Genomic DNA, 27,701 nt, shown 5'->3' on the forward strand with positions numbered 1-27,701 from the left:
TTTCCTTTATTGGTCAGAGTATTGAGTATAGGAGTTGGGAGGTCATGTTGCGGCAGGACATTGGTTAGGCCACTTTTGGTCTATTGCATGCAATTCTGGTCGTCTTCCTAGCGGAAGGATGTTGTGAAACTTGGAAGGGTTCAGAAAAGGTTTACAAGGATGTTGCCAGAGTTGGAGGATTTGAGCTATAGGAAGAGGCTGAACAGCCTGGAGAGTCGGAGATTGAGGGCTGACCTGATAGAGGCTTAAAAAGAATCATGAGGGGCACAGATAGAATAAATAGACAAAGTCTCTTCCCTGGGGTTTTGGAGTCCAGAACTAGAGGTTTAAGGTGAGAGGGGAAAGATATATAGAAGAGACCTAAGGGCCAGCGTTTTCACGCAGAGGGTGGTATGAGTGTGGGATAAGCTGCCAGATGAAGCGGTGGATGCGTAGTAAAATTGCAACATTTAAAAGGTATCTGGATGGGTATATGAATAGGAAGGGTTTGGAGGGACATGGGCCAGGTGGTACTAGATTGGGTTGGGATATCTGGTCGGCATGGACAAGTTTCCGTGCTGTATATCTCCACGACTGTTTGACTAAGTTTGTGTAAAGTTTGACAAGTTATCTATCACGTACTTTGAGAAATATTCTGAGTCAGTGGTCAACATTCTGTGCATTGCCCGATGCAAATTTTCTACCTCGTGGAAATATAGGTGAAGAAAAGATTGCCTGCATCCACCATCTGAATCAGTTTTTAATTGTTGACAATTACTTCACAAAGTATTTTTTAAAGTCAAAGTTTGCATCACAATTCTTTGGTAAAAGAATAGCCAAGGGGCTGAATTCTTGAGCAAACTGAATTCATGGCATGGTAGGCTTGACGGACAGTTTGTTGACCTATTTATTCTGTCTGAATTATGCATTTTATCTTTCCAATTTTAAAATTATTGTTAGTTTCAATTTCATGAAACATTTCAACATGTTTGCTTTATCTTTAGCCACATATACCACTACTACATTCATGGACCTAAAGGAAATGATATGACAGCTACTAAAGAAGTAGGACCCTTTAACAACATTGATATAGAAGTAAGTTTATAACATTAATTTCCATGCTATCTCCTTAAATGCTTAAATTAAAACAAAAGGTAATAGATGTGGGAAATCTGAAATACAAATAGAAAGCACTGGATGTCCTTACAGCCAAGGTCTACATCTGTTTGAGAAACATCTCATCACCATATTCTTCAGAGGAGTTAGGGATGGACTCTAAATGAGGCCTTGTCGGTAGTGCCAATATCCTAACTTTAAAAAAAAAATAAGCAAATTTGGCAGCCTTTGAATGGAGTGAAGCAAAATTAACATGTCTAGTTGAAAAAGATTCTTCAGAACTGAACAAAAGTTCAAATATGTTGAGCATTGTTACTTAAAGTGAAGGAGAGTTAACAAAAAGGTCTGGAATCGGGTGCAATGTTTGAATGGTTACTCGAGAGAAAAGTATTTTATAGTTTCATTGCAAAAACTTCTGTGACTTCACGTTTTATAGTGGAATAACACATTTAAGACCTATTATTCTTGAATGGCAGCATTCTTGACAGCATTTTGCTTGTGTTATTTTTATTTCAAACTAGTAGATGAACTTTTTTTTTAATTAGCCTATTACTTCATATTAAGAACCTCTCTTAAGTCAGTTTCTGTCATGGGAGAATTTCTGAACCTAGAATGTGAAGGACATTAAGTAAAATAAAATCATAGAATGGCTACAGCACAGAAGGAGAAAATATATGTTAGGCTGTCTGCACAAGCAATTCAACTAGTCCATTCTCTAGCTATTAGTTTGTTGCAAGTCTATTATGTAACCTTTTAGCAAAACCTTTGAAGTTCATTTACTCCAAATTAGCTACATTTGTTAAATCATCAAAAAATTCAAACAAATTAGTTAAGCGCAATTTACCTTCAAAAAAACTGTACTGGCTTTCCATAATTACTCCACAATTGAACGAGTGACTTTTTTTCCCCCCCAGGATTATTGTTTCTAAAAGCTTTCCCATCAATAACATCTATTGATGAGCATGTCCTTGTTTGTAAGAGTTTAACGCTGTAATTTTTATAGTACTCCAATTTTGTAGCATCACTACTGTCTCCAAGGAGGACTAGAAGATTATGACCAATATCTCTGCAGTTTCCACCCTTGATTGTATCCAAGAGTGCTGGGACAACGTGTTAGCTCAGGGTGATCAACTTCAAATGGTCATAGAGTCATAGAGCACAGAAACAGACCATTCGGTCCAACCAAACTAAACTAGACCCACCTGTCTGCTTCTGGCCCATTTCCCTCCAAACCTTTCCTATTCGTGTATCTACCCAAATGTCTTTTAAATGTTGTAATTATACACATCCACCACTTTTTCAGGCAGTTCATTCCAAATGTGAGTCACCCTCTGTAAAACATTTTTGCATGTCTTTTCTAAACCTCTCTCCTTAAAAAGTATGGCCCCTACTCTTGAAATTTCCCATCTTAGGGAAAATACAACTGTCTATCCCTCTCATTATTTTATAAACATTTATCAGGTCACTCTCAACCTCATATGCTCCAGTGAAAAATGTCCCAGCCTATCCAGCCTTTCTTTAGAACTCAAAACTTCCATAACCGACAACATCCTGGTAAATCTATTCTGAATCTTCTCCAGCTTAATAATATCCTTCCTATAACTGGGTGAACAGAACTGCACACAGTGTTCCAGAAGAGTCCTCACCGATGTCCTGTTCAACCAGAACATAATGTCCCAACTATTATTGTTTTGTTGGGTTAGCTCTGCTGCCACTTCTGACTGTGACTTTTGTAACGTTTCCTTCTTTGGTAAAGTAAATAAAACTGTAATTTAGTACCTCAGTGTGATGCATTTACCTTCCTCTTTTTGCTACTTCATCAGTTTCAACACTGATCACACCATACTTATACTGTTTATATGATAGAGAGGTCTTATGGAATTCTTTCTTTCTATTGTCAGTTTAGGTCTCTTTCTTTGTTTCTCTTATTTATTTTTTTCTTATTCCACTCTGAACATTGTATATTCAGGCTTGCTCTCATTATTGTTGTCAACTTGATATCTGTGGCATGCACGTTTTTCTGCTTCAGATCTTTCCCTTTTGACATTCTTGGAACTTGGCGTGGTTTTTAGATTAGATTAGATTCCCTACAGTATGGAAACAGGCCCAACAAGTCCACACCGACCCTTCAAAGAGTAACCCACCCAGACCCACTCCCCTGCCCAGTATTTACCCTTGATTAATTGTAACTTTTCTACTTGTCGCAATGTACTTCACTTTTACCTGAGCAATGTTTAAAGGCATGTTATGTTGGAGTTTTCCCTACCAGTCTGTAATTCCTGTTTACCTAGTACAAATCCATTCTCACCGCATAAGTGTCTTTATTTTGGAATGCTTCTTTTCCATGGTGAAACTGAACCTCTTAATTTGAAGATTGCTGTTCCTGAAATGGTCCTCAACTGATTCTGATTCACTTGTCCCACTTCAATCTCCAGTACCAGATCCAACAATGCATCCTTCTTTGCTGGGGTGGCACCCATTGTGATCAAGAAATTATTTTTTCAGCGCATTGCTGCGGGTCTGGCGTCACATTTACCAGACCAAGTAATGACAGCAGGTTTCCTTAATGATGAACTTTTATGACATTCAAATATAGTTTTGCATTCTACATTGCTGAAATGAGCTTTCAATTCTGGATTTATTAATTCAAATTAAATTCCATGGTGGGATTTGAACATTGTCTTCAGAGCATTAACTTGGGCCTCCTAGGTTACTAGGAGAAAGTGGGGACTGCAGATGTTGGAGTTCAGAGTCAAAAGGTGTAGTGCTGGAAAAGCACAGCCGGTCAAGTAGCATCCAAGGAGCAGAAAGTTGACGTTTCAAGCATAAGCTCTTCTTCATTCTTGGTGAGCTTATGCTGCCTTAATTACCTTAACTATCTGCCCTTCATTCAGAATTCTCAGGGCATGCGCACCGAAGTCTCTTAGATCTTAAGTACTTGCCAGGCTCCTCCTATTCACATTGTAGTCCCTTGCCTTGTTTGTTTGTTACTTCTAAAGTGCATTATCTCTGTTTTTTACATTGAATTTCATTTCGCATTGCTGTGCCCAGCCAACGATTCCATTGCAATTAATTATACCAGTGCAACTATTTCCTCTGCATTTAAGTGCAAATCATTAATTAAAATGGATCTCAATTGAATCTTGCAGAATCTGATTGAAAGTAGAATTCCAATCACAGAAGCATTCCTCTACTGTCACTATCTACCTTTTGCTTCTCTGCCAATTTTGGATCCACTGTGCCACTTTGCCTTGGATCCCATGGGTTCTTCCTTTCTTAATCATGAGGGACCTTATCAAAGCCGTGCTAAGTCCAGGTAGACCACATCAGAAGCATAGCTCCCATCACTCCTGGTTACCTGCCCAGCATGTTAAATCAAATTTGCCAAACGTGATCTTCTCTTAAATTTTCCAGCCTTCTTTCTGTCTCATTCTCCTCCTCCCACCTTCCCCCATGTGTGTGCACACACATGCATTATTCTGTTTTATCCACCAATGCCAGTACTCAGGAGCAGATGGCACCAAGGCTGATCTAGGAATGTCTGTTTTTAAGATCTTGCCAATCTTTTTCCAAATTCTCTGAAAGTTTTCTGCAGGAACTCATTACTGTTTATCTCTTTGGTAGTGATTGGGAACACAGATTCTGACCATTCTGCCTCCTCTCAGAATTTGGTTCTGTTCTTTATAATCAGTTAGTATTTCTAAAATAAATCCTGATAATGCACCTTCATCGTTATAATGTTTAGAACCCGCTTTAGTCTGAATGTTAGTTTATTTAAACAATTAAGGAAATCTATTTGCAAAACGAGCAACTTTTACAATATCTCATTTGGAAATGTGTTGCTGGAAAAGCGCAGCAGGTCAGGCAGCATCCAAGGAACAGGAGAATTGACGTTTTGGGCATAAGCTCTTCTTCAGGAATGAGGAAAGTGTGTCCAGCAGGCTAAGATAAAAGGTAGGGGGGAGGGGCATTGGAAATGTGATAGGTGGAAGGAGGTCAAGGTGAGGGTGATAGGCCGGAGTGGGGTGGGTGCGGAGAGGTCAGGAAGAAGATTGCAGGTTAGGAAGGCGGTGCTGAGTTCGAGGGATTTGACTGAGACAAGGTGGAGTGGGAGGGGGAGTTGAAATGTTGAGCCACGGGGTGGTTGGGTTGGTTTGTCCAGGTGTCCCAGAGGTGTTCTCTGAAATGTTCCGCAAGTAGGCGGCCTGTCTCCCCAATATTGAGGAGGCCACATCGGGTGCAGCGGATGCAATAAATGATGTGTGTGGAGGTGCAGGCGATGGAGGAGTCCAAGGACCTGCATGTCCTTGGTGGAGTGGGAGGGGGAGTTGAAGTGTTGAACCATGGGGTGGTCGGGCGATGGAGGAGACCAAGGACCTGCATTCTGGTGATGGAAGAATATCTCAGTTGGGTTTGTCTTGTCTCTTTAAGCAAATGGGGAATACCAATCATTTGTTCCTTTCAAGATATTAAAACTTTGTACTACGGTTTGTAAGTAACCCTGCACCATAATTGTGATCAGAATTGTATTTATTATAGGAAGACCAATAAAAGCAAATGCTCATATCAGCAGTAGGTTGCATCCACACTAACTAACCTCATTTTTTTTCAACACAGTCCTCTCTGTTGGTTACTGGCATTAAGGGAGTGAAATTAACCAATGGGTCATTCAGTCAGTTGCAGCCTCATAGATTTTAAAGGACTTCCTCTTGTTCTCCTGATTTATCCTCTTTCTTGTAATTAAGTATTTTAAAATTAATGAAAGTTATGGAAAAGAAATGTGTCTATTTAATGGGCTTGTTTTGTTATATGCAGATTGGTTTATGCGACTTGTCCCATTATTAGTATGGTTTCATTTTAATGTTTTTTTCATGTCTTTGTGTTAGATCTCAATGTTTGAGAAGGGAAAAGTCCCAAAGATCGTGAATTTAAGGGAAATAAAAGATGACATGCAGACTCTCTTCATCAACACAGCTGCAGACTGCTTTGAATTTAAAGCACACGTAGAAGGAGAAGGTGTTGTTGAAGGAGTAATACGTTATCATCCATTCCTCTATGATAAAGAAACCTATCCAGAAGACGTTAGCTGTACATTCAGTAAGCATGATTCTAACATTCAGCATTTTCTTATTTTCTTTTACCAACTCCAACCATAACCCATCTGAGTTCTGGTCTGAGCATTTAAGGTACAAGTATGCAAGGCTAATTTGATTTTTGTGATATTAATCTCCAGAATCTGAGACCACCAGAACATAGAGTCATAGAGATGTACAGCGTGGAAACAGACCCTTCGGTCCAATCCATCCATGCCGACCATAGTGAACACTTCTTTTACCATTACTGAAATTCACTTACACACTCAAAGTAATGCATACTGAACTTAGACTGTAACCTAAGTTTTATAAGAGTATAAATAGAAGTAGGTAAAGAGAAAGTTCCAGGGGAACATAAGGCCACTTTTTCATTAGTGGGAGGTGACTGGTAGTGAGTTTAAGATGAGGGTCACCCAGCCTCAGGCAAGGGTTGATGTTGAGAAATAGAGCTTCACTGTTGCAAACCAGCTGTCTAGTCAGCTGAGCTAACTGACCCCAGATTGTTCCGTGGAGCCCACTTAACCATTCACAATGATCCTATCCCTGTTTATCTCCACACACTTGATTCCTTTGTTATCAAAAATCTGTTGACAGTTCTTGAGTATACTGAAACGACTGATCAGCCACAAATTTCAAGAGTAGAGAAATTCAAATTAGTGGACAGAACCCATTCTGTCTTTTGCCATGTCATAATATTGGGACTTGTTCATTTTATTTCGTGAATTGCAAAAATGCTTATCTGTCATTTGAGTGTTGAACCTAATTATAAAGTCTTGGATTCATAATTGAATTGTGTGTTTTCTGACTACAAATGTACTTTGCCAAGATTTATTCAACTTGTAAATAACCTTTGTAACAAGTACATTAGAATATTAGTAGCAGCTGGAGAATGACAGAAGGAAGAATTGGAGTTCTGTAACAAGTCTTCTGAATCTTTTAAATATTTTTCATTTTTGTCTATTTTAAGATACTGTTGAGGATGATGAGGAAGACTGTTATTCTGTTGATAAAGGAGCCAGAGGCAAAAGACCAATATTTGAATGCTTTTGGAATGGAAGACTGATTCCCTACACCACAGTGGAAGAGTAATATTAAATGAAATTTTTATCTTGTTATGCAGACTTATATTGTGCCTGTTCTTTCCTTTTCTGAGTTTTTAATGATTTTGCTGAAGTGTGATTGTGCAGCCCTTTTTTGATAATTTGCTCCCTAGTTCCAGGAGAGACTTGAGTGATGTAAAGTTATCACAGCCAGTCCTATTATGCCTTAGGATATGCACATCCTTACTAATATGTTATTTGTTTTACAATATCTTTGTTTTTATGTTGGTGTTTATGATAGGATCTGTATGTCTTCTGTTTCAAAATCTATAGTTTATCTGCACATTCACTAACTGAAGTTTCAATTTGCTAATTAGGGTTCAAGTGCCCTCACAGCATCAAAATACCTTCAATAAACTTTGTCGTGAAATAACAAGTTAATATAATGTTATGAAAAACATTCTGCATGTTACGGTTGTAGAAATGCTAATGTTTATTTTTCCAGTTTTGAGTTTTGTGCACCCCCCAAGAAAAGAGGACTGGTGGCTCTGGAATGTTACAACAGGATCTCGGGGGTGCTTTTTACCAATGATAAGTTTCAGGTCAGCACCAACAAGTTGACATTTATGGATTTAGAACTGAAGTTGAAGGATAAGAACACACTTTTCACACGTGTTGTGAATGGCCAGGTATGGAAATGTAATTTGTGTATAATTGAATGGGAAAACAAAATTATGAACAGTTGAATTGTTTTAACTCTTTATGCAAAGAACAGGCTGTCTGTTGATTAATAATTGCGTTAAGGTCAATTAAATTGATAAGCAATACGTTTTTCAACACATCAAGTGCCCTTTTTTCAAAGACCATGTGCAATTCATTTTATCCAAATTCCACACCTGGCAATGGAATAATGTTCCTTTAGAAAAAGATTTTCAAAATTTATTGATCACAAAATTCCTCTCATCTGGTTTTGCTTTTCTAATGTTCCTTTTCTGGATACTTGGGCAACTATTATGGGGCTAAATGGGGTTTCTACTGCACTTCTGACAAAGTCAACAGGTCTGTCAAATATTTGCACCAACTGACAGAAATCAGTTTCGTATTGGAGATGAAACTGAGAGTCCTCTCCTCTCGGGCTTTGGAATGCAATCCCTGTACAAGGTGACCAATCATATGGTATAAGAAGTGAAATTTATCTACAGTCAGTTTAGTTTGAAGGATAATTGAATGTGTACAAGTTAAAATAGATTGCTTTGTGCAAACGTTTACCATAATAGGAGGTGTAATCTTAGTAAAAGACAATTTCTGGAGAAGTTTAGAACATTGAATAATGACATACCCGATGTCAAGAAAGGCTATTTATTTATTCTCACAACATTTGAAAAAATGTTCCAGGGTTAATGAACACTTTGTACAGTGATGAAATATAAGAAGACACTTCAGAGAGCTCTAAATATTCAACCTTTTAACAGATGTTTACTGTAATTTGTTACCATTTCAACTTATTGCATTGTTTTTCCAACCTCTGCTTTGGAGGCTGATATTTTTCCAACACCTATGTTCCACTATAATGGTATTTTAGAAATGATATTTAAGGTGTATCTTTGCTCCTAAATTCTGCCTTTTGTTCTCCAATGGAGATCTCTACTTCTGTACAGGAATAAGAACACTGCAGAAGTACTTCATCTCATTTCTCCATTATTATTGAACATACAATCCTGGGTTTGTCTCTTATATTTTGATTTCACTAATCAGTGTCAAAAGTTCAATATTTATTGTTCTAATAGCTTTCATACTTGTGAACTGTGTTGTGGAGCCCCTTAATTTTTATTCAAAATAAAAGGCCAGTTTTTGAACCATTTCTTCCTAATAACATTCAAAGTTAGTGATTTTTTTTTCCCTAAGGTTGTACTATCCTGTCTGTACTGGCGGTAATTTCTAATTTACAGATAGTCTTTGAATATTTTGATTCTGATATGAGTAACATTTGTGACATAAAATTCTCCTTCAGGAGCAAAGAATGAAGATAGACAGAGAATTTGCAATGTGGCTTAAAGAATGCCATGAGAAATATGACAAGCAAATAAAGTTCAGCTGTTATAAAGGCACAATCACAAGGAGTGATCTACCATCTAAAAGAATGCAGAGTCCTTGGGCTTTATATGCTGGTATTGAATGGGATGGCAAGACCTTCAAAGCAGGAGACTTGGTAAGTTTCTGCACATAATATTGATACAATAGCTGGAGATTAGCCAGCTAAATGATCTTCCTTTTGCTTCTGGATTGCTGAACCCAAAAGTGTCTTTGATAATGGATGTTTACATAATCCTCAGCACTAAAAATGCTCAATAACGTGTGGCAGGTAGGCTGACCCTTGTGATTGACTCCATATATTTTTATTTAGAGGATCCAGCAGTTGACCAGTTCCAGTCCTGTTTTGATTGATAATTTACATAGCAAGAAGTTGAATTGTGTACACTTGTATCCCGAACTTCGATTGTAGTCACTGCACTTGTGTCGGCTAAATATCAGTGATGAAGCGGAAATTGAGTTGGAGTTGATGCTTACCATAATCTAATGGAGCCCTGTTTGGGTGTATATGCTAGTGAGTGAAGGATGTGGACTTAAAGGAAATTTATATTTAATATCCTGCTTACTCTGGTTGAACATAAAAAGTGCTATGTCAGGTAGGAACCTGTATTTGGAATTGTAATCTCAATAATAAAAAAAGCAACAGCTTTGGGATGGAGGAGGAATTAGGTAAAAGGAAAGTTGAGGCTTGAAGAAAATTGAACTTAAAAAATGTTAGCGACTCACTTTTGAGCTTTTATTTCTAAAATTTCTAAATAACCTAATAAGCCAAGAGCATGTAATGGCTGATACTTGTCAAATTCCAGCAGTAATCTGTAAAACTAGATTAATAGACTGTTTCTCCTTGACGTCCAATGGCATTGCTATTCCTGAATCCCTGATCTTTGCTACAGCCTGACTTATTCAAGTTACTTGTTAATGACTTGGATAATGGAATAGAAAGTCATATATCCAAATCTGCTGATGACACAAAGTTAAGCGCCATTGTAGACAGTGTAGATAGCCTATCAATATCCTTTTGTAATTTTATGCTAAGTGAAAGAATAAAACTGGCAGAGTGCCACGTAAACAAGAATATAGTTGTTGATTTTTGGATGAGTATGGATTAGATTGTATGAAATTTAAATACAGTGCATGTTCAAAGGGTCTTGGGCGTTCAGGTGCATGGATCTTTAAAATGTCATGAACAGGTGCAGAAAACAATCATGTAAACTCATGAAATGCTGTCCTTGATATCGAGAGAACCAGAGTACAAGGATGCTGAAGGTGTTCTGCAGTTACACAAATCCCTGATTAGATCTACTTGGAGTAGTAGATCTAATTCAGGGCATCATGCATTAAGAATATATTGGTGTTGGAAGGAATGCCACATAATTTTACAGAAATGATATCTAACTTTAAGGAGTTAAGAACTTATACAAATTAGGCCTGTTTTCTCTGGAATTTAAAAGCTTAAGGTGCTAATCTGATTGAAGGGTTCAAGCTATTAACAGGAAAAGACAGGCTAGATAAAGGCGTACTATTTGCAATGGTTGCGGATTCCAGAAATAGGGAGCATAATTGGAGAATTAGAACTAGACTGTTCAGGTGAGATATTGGGAGGCATTTCTACACATATGTTTGGAACACTGCCTGCAAACAGCTGTAGAAGCTTGATCAGTTGTTCATTTTAAAATTGAGAAATTTTTGTTTAGTGAAGAGATAAGAGCCAAAGGCAGATACACGAAGTTAGGCTGCAGATCTCATGATTTCCTTGAAAATAAGAGTCACAGGTAGACAGGGTAGCGAAGAAGGCATTTGGTATATTTGCCTTCACTTGTCAGTGCGTTGAGTAGTTAGAAGGTATGGAATATCTGGTTTCTTTGATAGAGAAAGGATGTTGTTAAATTTGAAAGGATTCAGAAAAGATTTATAAGGATGTCACCAGGGTTGGAGATTTTGATCTATAGGGAGAGACTAGGGCTATTTTCTCTGGAGCATCGGAGGCTGAGGATGCTTTATTAACCTTATGGAAGTTTATAAAATATGAGGGGCATGACTAGGTCTTTTCTCCAGGGTAGGGGAGTCCAGAGTTAGAGGTTCTAGGTTTGAGGTGAGAGTGGAAAATTTTAAAAGGCACCTAAGAGGCCACATTTTCATGCAGGCCGTGTTGTATGTATGGAATGTACTGCCATTGGAAGTGGTGGAGACTGATACAATTACAACATTTAAAAGACATCTTGCATGGGTATGAGAAAGAGTTTAGAGGGATATGGGCCAAATGCTGGCAAATGGGGCTAGATTACTTTAGGATATCTGGTTGGCATGGAAAAGTTGGGCAAAAGCGTCTGTTTCTGTGTTGGATATCTCTATGACTCTACCTTATTGGAACAGGCTCCAGTGGCTGAATAGCCAGGGTTGTTCCTGTGTTCCTAAGTAAAATCCTTTGAAGGTAATCCTTATTGAATCAGATCAGTTTTCTCTGGTGTTCTGAGTTTTATTGCTACTGAAAAATCCTCCTGAAGAACTAATTTTACATTTGTGGTAAGTCAGATTTCCTTATTAAGGTAAAAATATATGTTTTGTAGGCTTAATCTTGTGTACGTCCCAACCATTTATTTTTGTTCTTCAATAAACTGCTGGCTCACCCTGCTTGATGACCTCATTATTATTAGGTGTAACTTGATGTCAGGTTCAAGCTGGCCCTGTAGAAGAGGAAAGTTATGGCACAAATATAGCAAGATGTTTCTGGTCCACTTCAATGTGAATACATTTGTTTTGCTGTTAAATGAAATTCATATTATATGCAATCAAATGCTGAAAATATTTTGAGTTTTCAGTTCCGTCTGTAGAATTAATTTGTAAGGCACAAACTGAAAGGATATCTGTGTTTCCAGGTTAAAACTATCAAAACGATGCCAATAATTTATGGACGCATAGTTCGTTTCCTCCTTTATGGTGACCATGAAGGTGATGTGTATTCTACTGGAGGAGAAGTACAAGTAGCTGTGGTAAGTAATGTTATTAATAAAGCCCCATAGTCAAATGTTATGTTAATCATATCCATTTATATTTGTATTTAACCTTTTATTACCTTGCTTAATTATTGAAAATCTGGAATATATTTGCAATATACAGAAATATTTAGGTTTGTTATGTATGAGTGGTAATCAGTCATTGTTATAAGATCTGAGAAGATTTTATTTTGTGAAGACTTTAGTCTCTTGTGCTGCCATTGCATTTGCAATGATAATGGTAGTTCTGACATAGTCATAGTAAACTCTTCCATGTACTGAGTGTGTCATGGCTGGGCCAGCATTTATTATGCATTAATCTCCAAATTGGATTTGTCTGAGCAGTGTTCTTCATTGAAAAACAGAATTTGTTCTGAAGTTGTATTACTCTAAATCAACATAAGGATATTAGGAGCACTCAAAAGGTCAGTCAGCATTGTTATAATCAGACCAGGTGCAAGGTTCTGCAATTTGTGGCTCCAGATAAGGTACACAAAATGGTTCAGTCCCCAGGTGGCTGGCTCTGCATCTGTATTTACTTATGCCCTCGGTAGTTACAATAAGGTTTTCTTAAACGATTCCTTCCCTTGACGATATCTATTTCCCACACTCAAATGAGCTTATGTTTTGAAGGGAGCTAATTTCACCAGGGTTTCTTAAGAAGTGAGTTTATTAATTACGAAGCATAACAATTAGTAATGCAACACACACTGATTAGAAATGAGCCAAGTCCAAAAAGATAAAAGAATTTTAAAATATATACGAGTCAGTTTCTGAATTGTCAGCAAAGAGTTGATATTTGACCAACGTGGCCATTGCTGTTCTAGGGAGAACTATCAAAGAGGCAGTAGAAGTGGCTTCTATTAGGAGCTCTAAATGGGAGAGGCCAGAGAACACTTCGCATCTGGTTTTCACATGTTGATCAGTTGCCATCTTAAACACAGCTTAGATCGGAGGAGAGGTCAATGACACTAACTTTCCCAGCTGAATGCAACATTTTTATACCTTTCGTGTTACAATGCAACATTGATGTCGTTGCTAGCCACGTTCCCCAAACTTTATATCCAATCCAATAAACACAGGATCAGTGGCACACATCTCTATGGACAGCCCTTATCTAGTATCTCTATATCGAGAGCACGAATCTGGCTATGGACATCTCCAAAAATAGCTGCCAATTCCTTTTGCCATCTTGTGTTAGCTAAAAAAAGCTGCAGGCGGCTATCCTGTCAACTTTAGTCATGCACTGTTACAACACTCTGGGTGTTAGAGGTAGCACTGACTTTGGGAGGATAACAGTGACTTCGCAATCAGCTTTTGATAATGATTCAGTTCCAGTATTAAAGGTGGGCGGGGGAGGCCTTTGTTTACTGACTTGCAGCACTCGGCACCTTTGCCAGCAACATGGGTAATTTAGCTGTGTATGTTAAGAGGACTGTTCGGAGGACAGCCTCTCGTTATCTTTGTCATTGCAAGAGATTGCAGTCCAGTCGATTTTTGGAGTTTCCCTGACACCTTTAAATGCTATGTTCCATCAAGTCCCATACAAGTGTTTTTTAAGCCTAATTATTTGCTGTACACAGTTGTCTTTTAAAAATTGCAATTGAAATTAAACATCGTACTTTTGGATTCTCAGTCTTTGCAAATTGAATTTTAATCTGAACAAAAGGGAACTTTATATGAGGAGTGAGTTGAATCTGGCAGACTGGATAACATAAAAGGGCATGACTGTGCTACAGTAGCTAATATTTAAGGAACAAATATATGAATAGAAATAATGATACATTCCTTTGGGTGAATGGGCACAATGGCAAAAATGGCACAACCACGGCTAATAAGAACTTATGGATAGTATTAGAACCAAAGAGGAGATATGTAAAGTAGCTGGAAAAATTAGCAAGTGTGAGGAGTGGGAGCAGTTTAGACTTAAGCAGTGGAGTACCAAAAGGTTGACTGAGAAGGACAAACCAGAGTATGAAAGGAACATGAAAGCGGAGTATTAGAGCTTCAGCAAAGCCCAGAAAAGATGGCACAAATTCAGGAGGACATTAACTAACTAAAGGGTTGTTTTTAAAAAAAACACGATTCAACCCTTTGAAGTCTAAACCAGTGGAATTGTTAACAGAGAACAAACAATGGCAGAGCAATTAAATAACAACTTGTCTTTGTTCAGAAGACACACACAACTTCCCATAATTGCTAGGGTAATGAGTCCTTTGGGCTGGAGGAATTGAAGAAAACTGGTAAATAAACAAAGTGCTTGAGAAATTAATGGGACTGCTGAAAGCTGATAAATCCCAGTGAATGGTAATGTACATCCTGAGATGCTAAAAGAAATGACTGGTTTGCCTGTCATCAACAGTGTGGAAAATGCTGGAGTTGCTTGTTTAGGATATGATAACAGGAAGTGTTTTAGAAGCAACAGGAGTTCTACAGAAACTGGTCGGAAGGGTCTGTTTCCACATTGTAGGGATTCTAATTCTATACACATTTATGAAAGGGGAAATCATGTTTGAAAAACCCACTGGAGTTTTATGAAGGCACAGAATTACTAGAATAGATGAAGGAGAACCAGCGGCTGTTGTGTTTTTAGATTTTTGGAGAACAATGCGAGAGGTTATTGTGCAAAATCAAAGTGGATGAGATTTTTTCACGCAAAGGGTGGTGCGTGTATGGAATGAGCTGCCAGTGGAAGTAGTGAAGGCTAGTACAATTAGAACATTTAAAAGGCACCTGGATGGGTATATGAATAGCAAAGGTTTAGCGGGATATGGGCCAAGTGCATGGCAAATGGGTTTAGATTAATTTAGGATATCTTGTCAGCATGGTTGAGCTGGACAGAAGAGTCTATTTCCATGCTGTACATCTCTATGACTCTTAGTTATGGTAATATATTGGCATGGATTGGGAATAAACTAGCAGACAAAAAGCAGTTGGAATAAATGTGTTGTTTTCTAACATGTACTTGGATGACAGCAAAAGTGCAGCATAAATCAATGCTTTGGCACCAGCTTATCACAATATATATCAACAATTTGGATGAGTGACTCAAATACAGTTGTGGTAACTGCATTAAGTTTTAAGTAATGAATGAAGAGCCTTATGCAGTTGTTTGACTTGGGCAGGAATGCAGCCTGAGAGCTCCAGCTCCTGCTGTCAGGCTCTATTAGTTGGTGCTGCAGTGCTTAGTTCATCTCCTGAACCTGAGCCATCTTTTCTGAGCTTTGTTGATAGGAATGTTGCCATAAGCAAGAAGACTTATGTAGTTAGAATGGTGCAACTTGGCTTATCTCTGCACCCATGTTTACATGCAGTGAGCAGCCTTGTTAAGTCTGATTCAATGTAGGCTTCACCAGTATCTTTCCAATTAATTCCAGTTGTTAACCTCATCCACTAGATTGGTGGCAGTGGGACTGACCGCTGCCTGTTGTTTCCTTCTTGGCTATTGTATTTCTTTATTACGTTGACATGGCTAACCCTTTGCTTTTTACCCCATTCCAGAGTCTCAACCAGATTACTCATTTCCCCATGCTGTTTCACTACTGTATGTAAGGGTTCACCTGTTATTGCTGGCTATATTAACACCCTCTTGGCTGAAAAGTTAGGCTTCTGGCACGGTTGTCTGCTTTGTCTTTCATCACAGTTTGGGAGATTTGCAATTGTTCTAAGGCCAAATCACAGGGCCACTCTTACGTGGTCTAACATAGAGACTTGCTCCTCCTGTTTTATTTTTCACAGAATGATGGCCATCATTTATTGCCCAGAGTCAACCAGATTGCTGAGTCACATGTAGGCCAGGCCAGGTCAGGATGGTCTTTTCCTTCCGTAAAGGACATTAGTGAACCAGTTGGGTTTTTCTGACAATTGACAATGGATTTATGGTCATCATTAAACTCTTAGATCCGGGTTTTTATATTGAATGCTGCCATGGCAGAATTCACACCCAGGTTCCCAGAACATTCACTGGGTTACGGGATTTATAGTTGAACGATGATACCATAAGGTTGTCTCCTATCTTCTTAAACCTCTCCTTGATTAGTTTGAGGCTCTTGTTCTTGATGCCTGTAAACAAAATCAAAGAAATGTAAGCCAGTGGACCTATTGGGTGACACCTTATTGATGAATAGGAGAAAATGTAATCCTTAATCCTAATCATGGGGGATACCAGTATAACGTGGCCTTTGTTTTTAGGGTATGGTGATGCCATTCTAACATCCCTATGACTGGGTGAAGACTTCCACTGAGTCGTACCCATGTACCATGATTGGCTGGAATATTATTAAAACTTAAACCCTGGTCTGACAGGAACTAAATGGACAAACTGTACAGGGTGTAGAATTGAGTCAGTTCACTCACCATGTCTTACCATATATGATTCTCAACGGAACAGTCTCTGGCAAACTGGTAGTAACATCCATGATTGTAAAGATATACAGATAGCCCCCCCCTCCCCCTCCTTGTTTGTTTTTGTGTTGGGATCCCATAGTAATACTTCGCTGAATGATTCCCCAAAAATTGTTACGGTGCAAATCTCTTGTGTATTGGGTATTTTGGACAACCTGGTGGTGTTCTACAAAACCTTACTGCAACCTTGTGGAACTGTGACCAGTTAAAATCTAGTTGATGTGGGCTTCCATTTTGCATATGGGCATAGCCATTTTGTGCAGTAACATTTGTCCACAGAATTATGACAAACCCGTGCCTGGTGGATCACAGTCCACTCCTTTTTTTTTCAGTCTTGTGCGGTGAGGGGGTGGCTTGGTCTCCAATTCTTCATCAGGATCATATTTTTAACATTGTAGCATTCAGGGACAACTTCTGTCTCAGCTTCAGCAGTGCAGCCTGAGTTTGTGTTTCTTTTTAAAAAAAAAAAGGGTCAGCTTGATAGGCTGCTACCAGAAAGGTTCTGCATATTACCCCAAGAGGGTTTCCAGACTCTCAGGAGGTTTCAGAGAGACGGATGGGCCGGCACAGTGGCTCAGTGGTTAGCACTGCTGCCTCACAGCACGAGGGACCCAGGTTCGATTCCAGCCTCGGGCAGCTGTCTGTGTGGAGTTTGCATGTCCTCCCCATGTCTTTGTGGGTTTCCTCCCATAGTCCAAAGATGTGCAGGTTAGCTGAATTGGCCATGCTAAATTGCCTATAGTGTTAGGTGCATTAGTCACGGGTGAATATAGGGTAGGGGAATGGGTCTGGGTAGGTTACTGTTCGGAGGGTCGGTGTGGTCTTGTTGCGCTGAAGAGCCTGTTTCCATGCTGTCGGGAATCTAATCTAATCTAATTGGAGGGTCTTCTGTGTGCAGTGCCACCTCAGTCTGTATTTTTTTTTCTTTTTTTTTCTTCTCTTTTGTGTGTAGGTGGACACTCCTGTTTTTTTTTCTTTTTTTTTAATTAACCCCCACACTACCACCTAAGTGTGGTAGTGCTTATTATCACCTGTATTTTTTTTTTCTTTTTTTCTTTTTTTGCTGTGTGTAGGTATAAGTTTTATAAATTTAACCCCCACACGACCACCTAAGTGCGGTAGTGCTTATTTTTTTCCCCAGCACCCATGGTGTGTGTGTGTGTGCAGGTGTGAGACACAGTGAAAGACACACAGTGCAGGAATCTTTATTCAATTTCCACCACCAGGAAGATATGTAAACACCCGAGTGGCCAGTGACAAACACTGCCCTTCCCATAAAAGGACAATGCTGTGTGATCAAAACAGTGAAGGGGAGGGTAGGGACTAAATCAAAATAGAGTTGGAGGGGGAAATAATGCACTCCACTCCCCGTGGCACCCACCTCTCCCTGAACAACTCCAGGGTGTTGGTGGACACCGCGTGCTCCTTCTCCAAGGACACCCGAACCCTAATGTAACCGCGGAAGAGGGGCAGGCAGTCGGCCCTAATGACCCCCTCCACGCCTCAGTCTGTATTAACTGAGCTTGTATAGCCATAGACCATGTGACCATTGTCAGGGAAAATTGCTGGCACTTTCACCTGTAGCTAATCATTCTCACTGACCTCTGCCACTTCAATCCAATGCTAAGTCACTGTTATAGAGCATGTTGTTACCACTCACAAATGCATTTAGGTATGTCTTCTATAGTCAGTGGTCCTGAAATAAGGTTGGTGCATTTGGAACTCTCCTTCAATACCTTTTACGAGAATCTTGGTGTATTCTGCATTCTCTGGTGGGGAGATTATGCTATTCCTAGTTGTAGAGTTTAGCTGTCCCCAGTGTTCCTATGTATCACTACAGTCCTGCTCACCTTATCCTTGGGGAAATGTGCTACCACTCCTTAAGATGTAAAATCCTAGTCAATCTCAGATGTGCACATTATCTGTGCTCCTCAGCAGAACCTTTACTGGATTTTCAGCTGCAGTCAGATCCAGAGCCCCCTCTGCTGTGCTCTGGCTATGGTTCAGTGTTGATAAGCCCTAATTAAATCCTACTTTTTTTTTCTCTGAGCCTCCTGCAGTTGGCCCAGGCAGGCTACTTTGTCTCATTTTTCAGCTCAGTACTACTACACTTTTTGCCCTAAAGAGGGCTCCTGGCTTTTCTGTCTTTCCCATGGATGTGTTCATGTTCATACACATGAGCCAGTGTGATTTGCAGCTTTGATTCCATCACATACTGCTCCTTGAGGCTTATTCTAATTGGGAGGGGAATTGAATTTTTAATCTTTTTTCATGGAGAATTATTTCAATTTTTCATATGTGGCTTCAGCCTTAAGTGCACCTGGTTAAATGCAACCTATTTAAATCTTTCCGATTCTAGGTATGTCTAGTCAGGCCATTTCATGAGACTATAGGATTTTTGATGGTACCCTTCTAATACTAACAAACCTCCCTGAAGGTAGACTTATTTTCTGCCTCTAATCAGTGGCACTTTCCTGGGTGATGAGGGATAAATTGACACCCTCTGCTTTATTCACTCACCAACTTAGTTGACTTTGAAGTTTAATTTATAAAGGAACCCTTCGCTTGTGGATACTTTCTCTTATTCTATCTCTTGTTTCAAAAGGAGGCAGTTTTACCAGGCTGTCTTGAATTAGAGTCATAGAGATATACAGCATGGAAACAGACCCTTCGGTCTAACCCGTCCATGCCGACCAGATATCCCAACCCAATCTAGACCCACCTGCCAGCACTCGGCCCATATCCCTCCAAACCCTCCCTATTCATATACCCATCCTAATGCCTCTTAAATGTTGCAATTGTACCAGCCTCCACCACTTCCTCTGGCAGCTCATTCCATACATGTACCACCCCCTGTGTGAAAAAGTTGTCCCTTAGGTCTCTTTTATATCTTTCCCCTCTCACCCATAACCTATGCCCTCTAGTTCCGGACTCCCTGACCCCAGGGAAAAGACTTTGTCTATTTACCCTATCCATGCCCCTCATAATTTTGTAAACCTCAGCCTCCAATGCTCCAGTGAAAACAGCCCCAGCCTGTTCAACCTCTCCCTGTAGCTCAAATTCTCCAACCCTGGCAGCACCCTTGTAAATTTTTTCTGAACCCTTTCAAGTTTCACAACATCTTTCTGATATGAAGGAGACCAGAAGTGAGCCTGACCTTGGTGGTGGCCAAGTTGTTGGAGGGAATCCTGAGGGACAGGATGTACATGTATTTTGGCAAGGCAAGGACTGATTAGGATGGCTTTGTGCGTGGAAAATCATGTCTCACAAACTTGATTGAGTTTTTTGAAGAAGTAACAAAGAGGATTGATGAGGGCAGAGCAGTAGATGTGATCTATATGGACTTCAGTAAGGCGTTTGACAAGGTTCCCCATAGGAGACTGATTAGCAAGGTTCGGTCTCATGGAATACAGGGAGAACTAGCCATTTGGATACAGAACTGGCTCAAAGGTAGAAGACAGAGGGTGGTGGTGGGGGGTTGTTTTTCAGACTGGAAGCTTGTGACCAGTGGAGTGCCACAAGGATCGGTGCTGGGTCCTCTACGTTTTGTCATTTACATAAATGATTTGGATTCGAGCATAAGAGGTACAGTTAGTAAGTTTGCAGATGACACCAAAATTGGAGGTATAGTGGACAGCGAAGATGGGTTACATCAGATTGGAACAGGATCTGGACCAGATGGGCCAATGGGCTGAGAAGTGGCAGATGGAGTTTAATTCAGATAAATGCGTGGTGCTGCATTTTGGCAAAGCAATCTTAGCAGGACTTTTATTCACTTAATGGGAAGGTCCAAGGAAGTGTTGCTGAACAAAGAGACCATGGAGTGCAGGTTCATAGCTCCTTGAAAGTAGAGTCGCCAGTGGATAGGATAGTGAAGGTGGCTTTTGGTATGCTTTCCTTTACTGGTCAGAGTATTGAAAACAGGAGTTGGGAGGTCATGTTGTGGTTCTACAGGACATTGGTTAGGCCTCTGTTGGAATATTGCGTAATAGAATGAGTGTATTAATTACTAACTGTGAGATGCATTTGTAACACAACACATTTATAAAGGATATCAGTAGCACTGATGTTCCTAAGTGAGTAGTTGGCCTCGTGATATTAGGTTTGCAGACTGTTTCAGATTGCATAGCTTGACTTTTCAACTGTGATTAAGTTCCAGCTTTTAAGAGGAGAGTTACCTTTGTCTTTTTAGTTGACTGGCAGCACTCAAAATTAGGCAAGATTGGCTACCTGCAACATGGGTACGTAGGGATGAATTTTCAGTGGTGAGTGTCACATCGGGCTAATTCTCAAACCAAGGCTGGACTACATAAGAATGTTCAGTTTACTTGGTGCATTCCAATAGAATTGAAACTTACCCTATGTATTCTTCAAAGGGCAAAGCACAGTATTTCTGAAGTTTGGGACATAATTCACAAAGAATGCTGTATGTTGAACAAGGGGTCATCACCCCCTCATTATCTTTGTAGTCACAAAGGATCACAATCCAATCTTTTTGAAATTTTCTTGATACATTTAGGTGTTACTTCCCATCTGTTGCATGCAAGCTTTATTTTACGCTTAGTTATTGTCTCTGGACAGTTGTCTTTGAAAAAGCACATTTTGAAGTTCAGGGCTAAAAATATCCATATTCTGATTCTGCATATGATAGCATCCGTTGAGGAAAACAAAATGGACATGTCAGAAACTAGATTTTCAAATTGGTTTTCGTATCTCAATATTATTTGAATGGAGAAAGACTGCTGAAAGCTACATACAGAAGGGTTTGTGGGTCCTTGCATGTGCATGACAAAAAGCTAGCATCTGAGCTCAGTCGATAATAGAGAAGTAGAAGTGGAATGTTGGGAATCGTTTCAAAGGAAATGGAGTATGAAATTAGAGAGGTTTTGTTAAAACTGTACAAGGCACTAGCTAGACCCCAGCTGGAATACTGTCAACAATTGTGGTGAAAGATGAATTCCTGCTACTTGAATTGACAGAATTGTTTGAGAAGAAGCTACATTGAATGAGGTGATATCTATCAGTTTCCTTAAACCTGGTAATTAAGCTTCATATAGTTAAAATATTTTAAAATACTTGAAGTATGTTCTCTTCTGAGTTTGAAGATTGGCTTCATTTTCATCCCTGACAGTATGTAGTATTTGAATATTCCCTGCAGCAGTTGTCAGTATATATTATGTGCATCTTGAAAATAAAGGCATCTACAAAGAAAATACAGTTGTGTGGTTCTGTAATTATTAGGTAAATCAAAATTTAAAACTCCATGGGTTAAAGCACTGATGAAATACATTTTTTATGATTATTTTAAATGTTTTTGTCAAAATAAGATGTAAATGCATGGTTACATTGACTTGCTACTACAAGGTCTGAAGACATGGCGAAATAAGCTAATCTACACTAAATTGATGGTTTCAGGTTGGCTGCCCTCTGCATCCCCATGCCAAATAAAGTAGGGTATTAAACTGGTGGCCATCCCTAGCCATTTCTATTAGCTGTTTTGGCTGATATTATCCATGAGTTGATGGAAAATAACTCGCTATAGCTCAGTAATACACTGTATTATTTTTCTTTTCTTCACTTCCTGGATGCTAAGGAGCCCCAAGCTTTGTATGATGAGGTGAAGACCATTCCAATCTCTAAGTTGGATAGAACTGTAGCTGTTTCTGTCATCAAGAAGTATATAGAAGATGAAATGGCAAGGTAGTAGAAGTTCAGATAATACCAATTCTCAATCACTTATTTAAAACAAATGCTTTTTAAAACAAATGCTTTTAAATGTATTTATGTATTTACCATTTGTTTGAAACAGACTCCCTGATAAACTGTCTGTAACCTGGCCAGAAGGAGATGCACTTAGTGCAAATGAAAGCAGACAAGCAGGAATGCCTATAGGTGAGAAGAAAATCTATTCCATTTATTTATTTTATTTCCATTTTATTTCCATTTAAGTTCCATAATGTAACCACTGTTGGCCATTGCACAGGTTGATTTTGGGGCATTGTTATAGCGCATCAGGCTTGAACATGCATCCGATGCCTGTATCACAATTTGTGAACAATGCAGAATTTCAGTGTCCAGATTCCATATTATTTAATTTATTCTTCCTTCCCAATTTTCTTTTATTATTTTGGCCCAACAATTTACCTGCAGCCAGATCGGTAGAAGGGAGATCGTCATTATTGTAGCATCGTGATAGCTTATTTTTGTATACAGTTTTTAAGTCTGCTGTTCAGTACCCACATCAGTGACTGGATCTGGTTACGTCACCAGTGACTTGGGAGATTTATATACATGTTCTTAAATCCTAAACTTTACACTGTGATTTATTTTTTAAAATATGCTTTTGTGCTAGCAGCGGTTGAAAAGACTTCCTTTGTGTCTCTGTCTCTCAAATTACATGAGGTAATTTTGCAAGTTGAAAGCTGATGTTTGGTTAAGACTTTTGGGAAGGATCAATGCACTGTAGCTCAATTACCAAAATTATTTATTAGAGAAAATTCAATTTTGAGAATGAAGATAGAAATAAAGTAAATACACTGAAGGAGGATTTTGATACACTGAGCTGGCACAAAATAAGTTATATTTAAATGAAAAACTATCATAGTTCATGTACCATAAAGTTTGTAGAATTTAAAATTTGAATATATGTAATTCACTATTAAAATTGAAATTTTACATTTAGAGCCATTAATACAATGGAGCAAGCATTTAATTTTCTGAAAAAAATTAACAAGAAAACCAAGCTGTAGCATTGATCTCTCAATTTACTGTCTATTGTATGATTTAAACTTCTCCAAAATATAAGCTGTTTCTCCCCCTTCTCCTGGTGCCCTGCAGAATTGTCCATTCTGTGAAGCAAGGTGATTGAATGCATAGTTCATTTTAACAGCTGTCCACACGGCGGAGCAGGAGGGTTATATCAAATTTTATTTTGTAATTGAATGTTTGTAACTTCTTGAAGAGCTTGAATAAATATATCTTCCTGTCAAGTAAGGTATTGGTTCTGTTTCCAGGTGCTTTAAGAATAGAAATTCTCAATAAAAAAGGCGAAACTATGCAGAAACTTCCAGGAACAAGTCATGGTGGATCAAAAAAACTGTTGGTTGAGCTGAAAGTTATTTGGCATTGTAAGTGCACATAAGGTTATTGATGGCTTGACTTTTTCAATTTCCGAAAATAATTATGAAGCATATTATGTAATTAGTTAAGCTTTTCAACTGCTTTACAGTCAGAAAATACTTGCATTTATACATTGCTTTTCACAATCATTAGATGTTCCAAGGTGCTTTACAACCACTTAAGTACTTTCCAAAATTGTCACTACTGTCATGTAGAAATAATGTAGCCAGTTTGTGTGCAAACAAGCAGTAATGCCAGAAAATCTGTTTTTATAATGTTGGTTGAGGGATAGTCATTGACCAAGATATTGGAGATGGTGCCCTGACCTTGATTGAAATACTAGGATTTTTTTTACATTCTCCTTGTTTTAACCTCTCATCCAAATAATGGCACCCTTGACAGCGTGAAGTAGTATGAGAAGCAGGAGAGTTGGCATTTTGGGAGCAAGCCCTTCATCAGGAATGTGTGGGATGGGGGAGAGGGTGTGGGTGTGGATGTGAGCTAAGTAGGAGGGTGGAGGTAAGGTAGCTGGGAAGGCAATAGGTCGATGCAGGTTGGGGGTGATTGTGTTAAGGTCGGAGGGGGGGGTGGAGTGGATAGATTGGGCAGTTCGGGCAGTTCAAGAGGGCGGTGCCAAGTTGGAGGCTTGGGTCTGGGATGAGGTGGGGGAAGAGGCGATGAGGGCACTGGTGAAGTTGACGTTGATGCTATGCTTGAAGAGTCCCAAAGCGGAAGAGCGGCTTGGATTTGGCAGTGGAGGAAGCCCGGGACTTGCATATCCTTGGTGGGAGGGGTAATTAAGTGGTCGTCCACAGGGCTGTGGGGTTGTTTGGTGCATGTGACCCCAAGATGTTCCCTGAAATGTTCCATGAGTTGGTGTCCTGTCTCCCCAGTTAGAAGAGACCACATTGAAGGCATTGGACACAGTAGATGAAGTGTTTGGATGTGCACAACTTGTGGAACCTCCCCCACTCCTCCCATTCCTGGTGAAGTGCTTATACTTAAACATTGACCCTCCTGCTCTTTGGATGCTACCTGACCTGCTGTGCTTTGCTAGCACCACACTTTTTGACTCTGATCTCCAGCATCTTCTCTAGTTCTTACGTTGTAAAGTAATACCACTTGGTGAGACATTGGAGTGTCAGCCTTGATTTTTGTGTTGAAATATTTAAGTAGATTTTTAACTTTCAACCTTAATCAGCCAAGATTTCTACCAGTTGGCTAGCGGTTAAACATGGTTGTGAGCATTAATAATTTATGTTTAAAATGTATTACCATTGCCCATTTTTAATTTATTACAATTATATTAAATGACACTTTAGAATGTATGGTTGAAGTGAATTTTCCTGTCTATATAACACTGGTTAAGAATAGCATACACTCAGCAGTATTGCAGACAAACTATAATGTCTATTTCACTGCATGCCCTTTTGATGAGGTGTACAGCCAGTGTGCCGTCACGAAAATAGCAAGAGGTTGGGTACAGTTCCTCATGTCTTGTTTGCATTAGACTACTGTCTGCTGTTGGTGCAGGCCCAACTCTGCCCACAGAAGTTCTGGAAATCTAGGTAATTTATTTTCTGAGCTCTTTGCTTGTTGAGATGAATGTTCTGCAGAGGAATGTCATGGAAATGAGTACTGTTGTTGTTGCAGTGTTTGATTGAGATGTGAGTCAGATTTCTGTAACTTATTTGCCTTTTCCATTTAGTGTTTACACTCATTTTTAATTTAAGAATCTTTTGGCTGTTAGCTCAGTAAAGCTAAGGAACTACCTCTTGAAAGTGTTTCACAATATTACACAAATATAGTACCAAGGTGTATACTTAATGGCATCTATTTGAAAGGCTTTGCATGAATTACTGATCACTAGATTGTAACACTACTCAAAAGTACTAAATTAACTGTAAAATAACTGTGTTGAAGTCTTTCATTTCTTGGTACTAACAATATTCTATGGATTACTTCAACAGTTTTCAAACCAGTGACTTATACCTGCATGCAGCAGTACAGATAAATCTAAAGATTGATAATTTTACTTCCATCAGGTTTCCATTGAATTGTGAGCTTCACTAAAATGTAATTCTTCCATAAGATCTGCAAATTTTACCTTGCAAAAAAACAGGCTACTGATAATTCTGTGTAAACTTTCATGCCAAAATAGCTTTAATTTGAGAAATAGCATTAGATCTCATGCTATTTATCCGAAAGAGTTGCCCAAATGTTATCATAGAGATGTACATCACGGAAACAGACCCTTTTGGTCCAACTCACCCATGCCGACCAAATATCCCCAACCCAATCTAGTCCCACCTGCCAGCACCTGGCCCATATCCCTCCAAATCCTTCCTATTCATATACCCATCTAGATTCCTTTTAAATGCTGCAATGTATTAGCCTCCAGCACTTCCTCTGACAGTTTGCTTCATACACATTCCACCCTTTGCTTGAAAAAGTTGCCCCTTAGGTCTCTTTTATATCTTTCCCCTCTCACCCTAAACCTATGCCCTCTAGTTTTGGACTCCCTCATCCCAGGGAAGAGACTTTGTCTATTTACCATATCCAGAAAGTAAGACAGCTTTCATCTACATACAAATCCCGAAATTTCAGTTTATTCATAGTCAAGATCATCCATAAGGGGCTAAGGGAGAAAGTGTCCCTTGTTCAGAAGTGGATTTCACCACTGACTTATCATTTACTCTTTTGTGATGTTATGCTATACAAACCAGTTCTGACGATGTGATTTGGAGCTTTAAATAAATGGCATGATACTTGAGATAACTAACTTGTGAAAAGAAGAGAACTGCACTTTGGAAGCTTCGCATTGTGGAAGCTTACAAAACTTATGGTGGTTTCTCTATCTTAAGTTTAGTTCTCTAACTAAGGTAACCACATTATCAGGCAGTTGCTTACTTGCTGTTGGTGACAGTATTAATTATATTTATGAAAATCATTTGAACCTGATTAAAGAATGCTGAGAGATTTGGTTCTAGTGCTGGACAGTTTGTGGCTTGAGTTTGTGTAACATTAAAATAATGAATATGTAGATTTGACTTTCATATTAAAGGTTGTAAATTGAATGTTTTCATGGACTTCTATCTTATGGCAAGTTGCAAATGGTCTCCAATTTTAATCTTATTGATAGCAAAGTGTTGTTTTCTGTTGTCATCAGTGCTTTCCAGCATTTTTCCATTTTGTTTCCATTCTGAGGTTTGGAAATTGCTATTTCCACTGAATTGTGGAAGAGGAGCTGGAAAATTTACAGGTCAGGATGGCAAGCTTAGTGGGAAAGGGTTTGAAGGATGTTTGGGGAAGGAAGAAGAGTGTTAGAGACCTGTGATTTTCAGTAAAAGTGACCTACATATTTCTGTTCCAAGAATTTAGTTATTCAGGCCTCATTGTTCAACCAAATAGGCAATATCCATCACTAATGCAAAAATTTAAAGCTGCCTGAAAGCTGTTAGCAATTTCCCTGAGGTCCTGAAGTGGAATCACAATTTGAGGAGCCTGGTGGAGAATGCCTGTCCAAAATAACCTGAGGGGAGAAAGTGAGGTCTGCAGATGCTGGAGATCAAAGTTGAAACTTTATTGCTGGAACAGCACAGCAGGTCAGGCAGCATCCAGGGAACAGGAGATTCGACGTTTCGGGCACAGGACCTGAGCGTGCACAGCTCCAGCATTAGTGATCGGTACAATTCTTGCAATTCCTCCTACCCATCCTACCTTCAAAAGTTACAGAGCTGCTAGGAGTGGTTGGATGGTTATTGGAAATCTTCGTTTCCACCAGTGGACATTCTCACATGACAAAAGCAAAACACCAGGAGTGGGGGAATGTAAACAGAGAATGTTGGAAATGATCACATCAGGTA

At 39.1% G+C, this 27,701-nt stretch overlaps 1 protein-coding gene across 2 annotated transcripts in view; it reads left to right on the forward strand.

Moving 5' to 3' along the window:
• Positions 1 to 27,701, forward strand: part of smchd1 (structural maintenance of chromosomes flexible hinge domain containing 1) — a 129,531-nt gene that overhangs the window by 13,583 nt on the left and 88,247 nt on the right. For both annotated transcript variants that reach the window (XM_043688217.2, XM_043688218.2), the window contains exons 9-17: positions 984 to 1,074; positions 5,982 to 6,192; positions 7,156 to 7,273; positions 7,734 to 7,917; positions 9,240 to 9,437; positions 12,196 to 12,309; positions 22,310 to 22,416; positions 22,526 to 22,608; positions 23,730 to 23,843. In XM_043688217.2, the coding sequence (XP_043544152.2) occupies positions 984 to 1,074; positions 5,982 to 6,192; positions 7,156 to 7,273; positions 7,734 to 7,917; positions 9,240 to 9,437; positions 12,196 to 12,309; positions 22,310 to 22,416; positions 22,526 to 22,608; positions 23,730 to 23,843 (1,220 nt within the window). The remainder of the gene's footprint in view (positions 1 to 983; positions 1,075 to 5,981; positions 6,193 to 7,155; positions 7,274 to 7,733; positions 7,918 to 9,239; positions 9,438 to 12,195; positions 12,310 to 22,309; positions 22,417 to 22,525; positions 22,609 to 23,729; positions 23,844 to 27,701) is intronic.

This window comes from Chiloscyllium plagiosum, unplaced genomic scaffold (genome assembly GCF_037043375.1).
Source record: "Chiloscyllium plagiosum isolate Xiang-an unplaced genomic scaffold, Cpla_swu_hap1 HiC_scaffold_4, whole genome shotgun sequence".
Classification (NCBI taxonomy): Eukaryota; Metazoa; Chordata; class Chondrichthyes; order Orectolobiformes; family Hemiscylliidae; genus Chiloscyllium; species Chiloscyllium plagiosum.